The 7,910-nt window shown below is 35.3% G+C and overlaps 1 protein-coding gene across 1 annotated transcript; it reads left to right on the forward strand.

Annotated features, from left to right (window-relative positions):
• Positions 1–343: 343 nt before the first annotated feature.
• LOC141911537 (uncharacterized) lies at positions 344–1,000 on the forward strand. The gene has a single exon (XM_074802527.1). The coding sequence runs from the start codon at positions 344–346 to the stop codon at positions 998–1,000; it is 657 nt and encodes a 218-aa protein (XP_074658628.1).
• The last annotated feature ends 6,910 nt before the right edge of the window (positions 1,001–7,910 follow it).

A 7,910-nucleotide genomic window follows, 5' to 3' on the forward strand; every position in this document is an offset into this window, starting at 1 on the left:
TATCTATTGTAAAATGAATACTGTATCGTACATTTGTTTGTTTACGTGCGCTTTGACGCGTCGCATTCATTTAGAGGTTACACCTGATTTATCAACACACTCGTTTATGTTGGCTTTTAGAAAATTTTGTAGCCGTCGATCAGTCCCTAGTCTTATGTTATCTGATAATGCCACAACATTTGAGTGTAGTGCTAGTATTTTAAAGAAATTATGTCAAAGTGATGATATTGTGAATTACTTATCAGCTAAATCATGTGAGTGGCGTTTTATACCGAAAAGAGCCCCTTGGTTTGGCTGTCTATGCGAACGTTTAATCGGCATGACAAAACGCTTATTTAAAAAAATGTTGAACCGAAATAAATTAGATCGTGATGAATTAACCGCTTTGGTCGTCGAAATCGAAGCCATTATGAATGATAGACCTTTAACGTATGTTCCAAGCGAGATAAATGAACCCAATCCAATTACTCCGTCTCAGTTGTTCCAGGGAAGACGCATATCCACGGTACCGTATCCGATTGTAGATGTTGAGGATATACGAGATGCAGATTTCAACGAAGATATTACGCGATCAAGGGCTAAACACCGTCAACACTTCGTTAAAAGGTGGCAACAGGAGTGCTTGACCGCTTTGCGCGAATCTCACGCACGGTCAGGAACTAGAGAAATTTCAGTGAAAATCGGGGACGTAGTTCTGATTCATAACGATGGACCGCGAATCGCGTGGAAACTTGCGACAGTAACTAAACTTAATTTCGGTGCCGATAACATCGTTCGTTCTGTACAACTTAAAATGGCTACAGGGGTCACCAACAGACCTCTCATAAAATCATATCCGTTGGAGATCCGTGCCGACCGATCGTTTAATTTAGAAAACCGTTCGGAGGATGACGATAGTGTACGTGAGGAACGTTCGCCGCGCCCGCAGCGCCGTGCTGCCGAAATAGCACGTCAGAGGATCAGACAAACCGCGGAGCACCGTGAAAGCGAAAGCGATTAGTTGCGATTATTGTGTCTTGTGTTATAAGTCAATCGTGGAGCCTTTTTAGGCACCACACATACCGCTGTTTTGGTTTATAATTTTGCGTATTTTCTGAAGTATTCTTGTATTGAATTTGTGTATTAAATAATGTTGTGATTATTCGTTGTATTAATCGTATTATGTGATGTGTTAACGGATAAGATTTGGAATTTACTTATTGCTGGTTAATTAATATTTAGTTATAATTGTTAGTTGATGTATGTAGATTACCTTAAGTGCCCGGAGTATGTCGGGAATATTTTCCCGCCACGAATTATATTGTATTATTATTTTCGCGTTATTATTATTTTCCCGCGTGACATGCGCGGTTGTGTTGTAGAGGGCGTTGTATGGTGTGTGTGCTAGAGCTCTCGCAAGCAGGGTGGAAGTGTATGAAATTACTCTAATAAACCTTGTACGTATATACGTTGAATGGAATTCGTTATATGTTAGTTATTTATGCCTTCCTGACAGTTAGTGTAACAACTCTTTGATGCACCGCGGTCATAACTACTGGGATAGACTATAGAGGTACTTATTCCTTACTGAAATTAATTATGCTTCAGTCACCCTGTTTCATACATGTACATGTTCATTTAAACCGCATTGTTGTCTTTCAGAGGGTGGTGCATGTGAAGCTGCAAATAAAAAGAAAGAAGAAATGCCTGATGGGGCTGTCCGTTTATTAATTGTTATTATTCGTTATTATATAATCGTTATTATTAAACTTCACAAAAAGTATAGCAGCAAAATGAACGACAAGAAAACTATTTAAAAAAAACATGTATGTGTGGGGATTAATAGCTTCGAATATGCAGAAACTAAATATAAAATATTGTTACACGTGGATTCAACTCAAAATGAAGTGGAACAATATTCTAACGCCGTACAAGAATTGCGTAAAACACAACGGAAAGACGGGAGTTGATCCTAAATATTGCAAGTACTATGATGATCTTGATGAATATATTGGGTGTCGGCCATTCGTAAGACCAAGTGTAGTTCTGTCGTCATCGTCGTCGTCGTTTTCCAATATTCAGAAGTCCCAGACTCGTGAAGAGGTTGATGTGCAAAAAATACAGTAAATTCTACCTAGTTTGGATTGGTCTCAGTAGTCAGGAGTAAATCACAGGTCCCGTTTCTTGATTTTAAATAGTAGACCTTGTATAGTTTACTGTAGTAAGTCAATTCTCGATTGTCAGCAGCTGTATGATTGAGTTCATCGTTAATTCTTGTAGTTGCTGACAATCGAGAAATCTATTTTATAAGCTTTATTTTTCTTGTTTATGTTTTAACAAAATAATTTAGCAATTTATCATCTCTCAAAGACTTAAAAAGACGATTGTCTCGTTATGTTATTTTATCACTGTAATTTTTAAGCTTTTGTTCTTAATTGGTATTTTAATAGGAAGTTTATTACCGTTATTGAAGCTTCTATACATTTAGATATAGAGTTGTTGACTTATTGACTGCAGCAGTGTGCAACTTGTATGTATATGGCATAGATAAAACCTTTCCACCTACCGGTATAAGTAGTAAGGAACTATGGCTAGTGCATTCGGACTCATCCACATACTTAATAGTTGGTGACTAGAAAGGTCGTTGTCGGCGTACTCATGTGTTTAAGTGAACTTCGTTACAGATGATTTACTTAGACTTTACAAGAAGTGGTTTTAATAGAATTGCCAATTTGGGACCAGAAAAATTTCTACAATTTGGACGATACTGACTGAGGAAATCTGAGTTATAGAGGAAAGTTTATTTGAAAACAAGAAGGCAAGATCGGGACTGATGATTTTTCTCCGTTTACCATACTCGTCACCAATGCAATTTTCAATAACTTTTGGACAGCAATTTACCATGATGAACTGTGGTCTAGTCCTAATCAATAGAGAAGTACAGAGAGAGAACAATTCTTTTTCTTCTGACAATTATAGACGGACACTTTATTGAAGTTTTCAAATCAATGGTTTTATCAGATCATTGTTCACAAATATATACTGGTTGGTACTGGGTGCTGAACTTGTCAATCATAGCCAAAATCTGAAAATTTTCACTTTCTCTGAACTATATATGTACATTTATTTGATAAGCATTTTTTCATAGACAAAATAAAAAGATGGAACTACATACACGTGGTTGGTAGAACCGGTACTGGAAAAGTTTGATTTATAAAACCTTTAGACAAACATGCATAAACTTTTAAACAAACATGCATGAAGATAATTAAGCCAGAGGAGGGTGATAACTGTATTAACATTTGGAATTTACAAAGAAAGTAGCAAGCTGATGACATTACGCTTTTGTTCACCATTGGGTTGAGGATAATCTCCAAAATATTCGTTTTTATCGCCAGCCACTTCTTCACCTAAACCATCACGCAGATATTCGTCAAGTGATGTCTCGTGCTGTAGACAGATGTTATGTAAAACAAAACAGCTGGTTAAAAAGTTAATTAGCCGATTATGGTCATGCATGTCAATATATTTCAACCGTCTGAACCGCCCCTTCAGAGTACCGAAAGCATGCTCGATATGCCTATTCGCGTTGAACTATGTTTGAAATTGTAATTTCTCTGATTGTTTGACAAATTACCGAAATCTTTATAAGGCACTAAAACATGCTCCTCTAGGGCATAAGCCGAGTCAGCTACAAGGTGAGAATTATCTAGGAATAATTTCCGTCGAACTGCGACATCCCCTGAATCTATGTATGAGGAGAGTTTTGAAAAACTCTGGAATCGTGTGCTGAACCAGGCCACCCGAATGAACAGATGTGAAAAAGCCTACATGGTCACACACAGCCATCACATTAATACTGTGAATTTTTTTCCTGTTAATATAGTTCTCAGGATATTCTTTCGGTGCTTTTATCGGAATGTGGGTGCCATCTAAGGCTCCTATTGCACCCGGAAAACCTTGCAATTCTTTGAACCCTTCAATGATTTCACGCTGTCTGTCCCCAGATTGCCAACTAATAACTTTGGGTAGCACATGATTCACCAATATCTTTGACATCAGACCTAAAAAGAAATAAAAATAATGCTTTGACGTCCATTTGCCTATTATGTAATGTCACGACGCACACAGCCCCAACAAAAATTAACTGTACCGTGCCGGTAAAAACTCAGCCACTTACCAACAATTTTGAAAACAGTAGCTTCACACACACCAAACACATCTCCTATACGTATCAATGGAAGTTGGCATGAAGCATAATATAGAAATATCAGTAACTGTTTTTCAGCGCTTATTTCGACATAATTTATATACAACTCGTCGATAAATGGTTGAATATATTCAATCATTACAGCATACGTTGTCTTCTCACAGCGGAAACTTCGTCTGAATTCTTCTTCGTTATATTGTTCAACAGTTTTTTCAACATAATCAGTAATCCGCGGTTTTTTATAGATACTTTTTGTATGTTTCATTACTTCTGTTTCAAGAAATATACTGGAACTCGTAGGGCATAACAGATTATTTCTGACGGCTGTAATCTTCCCATTTTTATTTTGGTATGGGTATTTGTCAGTTTTCAGCAGCTCATTGATAATAAGAAGCGCTGAACTCTTTTTCTTGTTGTCCATGGAGGCAGCCTTGTTACCTAATCGTAGTTACTAAACTGCTCATTTGTGGACCAAAGCTAATCAAATCAAAATTGTGCCTAAGGCTAAACAAAAATGATACCTTGTTTCTCCGCAGCGGCCGGGTCATTTTTGTAAAATATGATAAAATTTATAAACAGTTCATTTCTATAGCGGCCGGGTCTGTTATGGTACAATGGATCACGATTTTTAAAAAAAGTAATGTATAGGGAAGATAGGAGGCCGGCCGGGTCAACATTTAAGCTCAGCAGAGCGGAAAAAGAAGGTATCAATTTTTTTAGCCTAATCGCACTAGCTAATCAAAACCTAATCTATTCAGCTCACAAAAACGCCTTTTGTTTATTAGCGACCTTGCAGAAGATACCTTTCCCCTTACTCCAGCGCCGGCGATAACCGCGGCTGCTTAGTCCCGAAATTGTTCCCGGTGGTAAATAGTACCGCCGCCGTATTTATCTCGCCTTTTACACACGAAATAATTATCAAAAGCTATCATGTACGATACCGTTTGAAACGGGTTAAAAAGTCTTGACTCGGTGAAAGTATCTACGAAATTCATCGTTTTTAGGCGACACGAGCTGTAGTTTATCAGTTGAGCCGATTTCGCCGGTTTGTTTACTTCCGGTACGAGCACCGACGTCTTACGGCTATCATTATAAGTTATCACCCTAATTTCTAGTCACAAAGTTAACGTCCTTATATAATCCTCAATATTACAAATCCAGTAGATGATTTCGGCACATTCATATCCTAAAAATACCGAGAATTCGACGATTGAATCGACGGTCCTGAACGCGGTCACGCATGACGACCGCCTTTCGAGACCTTATTAATCTTTACGAATGGACGATCCTGCACACATTTCACACCAAATCGGAATATTAATTCCGATTTTAGAACGCATGGTTAATTGCAAACAGGTGAACAGTTTGTTGTTATTACTTTTTTTACCTTTATATATTTCTCTAGTAAAATTAAGATCGTATTCTTTGTGAAATATCTTTTATATTTTAAAAATTCTAACATTTTGACCAATTTTATATTTAAGTTTACAAAAATCATCTAAAAGAAATGCTTCATAAAAATAATTGCAAACAATTTCGGCATTTTCAGGTTTTCTAGCATCAATAGGTTTCATTCCAATGAATGATAAGATTTATTATAACCTATTAATTTTGGTAAAATGTCATTCCATTTAAAAGTATTATTTGCTGTAAAATATTTCCACACTCTTGTTCTTAATGTTTTATTAAATCGTTCAACAACTGCTGCTTTTTCATCCGATTTTGTTGAAAAATATTTGATATTATGATAATCGAAGAGTCCATGGACTAATGAATTATCAAATTCTTTTCCATCATCAAATTGTATTTTTCTCTCTCTGGTTTCACTGTCCCTGAAAGAAATTTTCTTAAAACTTTTGATATTTGTACAGCATCTTTTCGGGATTGTGGGAAACTCCATACATAACGACCAAATATATCAATTATTATGGTTATTATCTTTTTAAAGATTTTTTCATATCAATTAAATCTCCCTGCCATTGTTGATCTACATAACTAACCATAGCTTTACGAGTTCAATATTTTCTTACAATTTGTTTACGTGTTATGTATGGTTGTTCTCATATAAATTCATTTATATCTTAAAATTTAACTTAATTTTGCGGGATCATCTTATTCAATTCATCTTGTTTTACTTGACGCCATATATATTTTTTTACAGAAGGATTGGCAACTGAGGATTACAATAGTAATAGGAATAATAGGGGTTCAAGCCAAAGGTCGAAAGGTCGAAAAATAAATTCCGCACACTCGAATTTATTTTTCGACCTTTGATGTGAACCCCTATTATCCCTACTACTCTTAAAATATTCATATATATGAATATGAATAACTTCTAAAATCAATTTTAATAAAAAATTTGATATTAAAATTGAAGCAAATAAGAAGTACTTCTGTCCGTCAGAACAACCACAAAGCAAAGATATTACAAATAATAACGGGGTTATAAATATTTACTACAAGAAATGTTCAAAATGTGAATTGAATAAACAATTCTCGGAATACTATAATTATAAAACTCAGAAAGATGGTAAGCAAAATTATTGTAGAACTTTTGTTAAGGAAATTAATAAGCAATACCGAGCAAATAACCCAGATTAACAAAAGGAATGGAGAGAAAATCACCCCGAATATATGAGAGAATGGAGGGATAATAATCATGAACATTTTAATGAATATAATAAAGAAAGATATAAAACGGATCTTAATTTTAAAATGCAACAATGTTTAAGTTCTAGATTAACAAAATAATTCAGTAAAGAAGCGCATTCAGTTACACTATCTAATTTATTGGGGTGTTCAGATGAATTTCTCAAATCACGGTTTATATATCAATACGATGATAAAATGAATATAGATAATTATGGTGAATACTTTCATATTCATCACGTGTTACCAATATCGATATTTGATATGAATGATGAATACAATCAAAAGATAATCTGGAATTGGAAAAACCTGAGACCTCTTGAAAAGAAGGAAAATATTATGAAAGGAAATGAACTAGATTTAGACTTGTATTTAGACCAGTTGGTTAAAGCAAAGACATTTGTTGAATTATGAAATAGTCTTCCACAGAACGAAAAATACGTTGAATCTTTATAAACGCCCGATAATACTCAGCTATATAGCTGGTCGTATTAGCTCTAGTTTGGTAAACATCTGTTACCAGCTTACATTTCAATTGTAAAGAATTAATTAATTTCATTAAGCCTATAAAAGAACAGCTGTCACCAGCGCTGAATGGCACCGGACAGTGCCTGGATGTATTGAGTCATAGTGAATTACCGAAGGCGCAGATCATTCTGGAACGTGCACCCGAACCGAACAGACGGCATATACAGAACGCATAGGATATTCTCTCTCGAAACACAATTAGGAGTTACAGTTCTAAATGTAAGTACCGTTTTTGTTGTTATTAAGACGTCGGGAAACGTTAAACATGTTTAAGTGCTGTAATTCATATTCGACAACTACAACTTCAAGTAAGTTTTATTCTACATTCTAGATATTTAGTAAAGAAAATGTCATACACATCAAGAAGTCAACCATCTATTTCAAGTCAAACGCCAGATAGTGAGGAACCAGAAAAGATGGATATTAATACACCATCCCAAGAGACCGTAAAAGAAATAGACGACAAAAATATCGAAAAACTCAAGAAACATTTGGATTATTATAAACAATTAGTAACAATTTTGGACGAAGTAATTACAACTAA

The sequence above is a fragment of the Tubulanus polymorphus genome, chromosome 10 (genome assembly GCF_964204645.1).
Source record: "Tubulanus polymorphus chromosome 10, tnTubPoly1.2, whole genome shotgun sequence".
Taxonomy (NCBI): domain Eukaryota; kingdom Metazoa; phylum Nemertea; class Palaeonemertea; order Tubulaniformes; family Tubulanidae; genus Tubulanus; species Tubulanus polymorphus.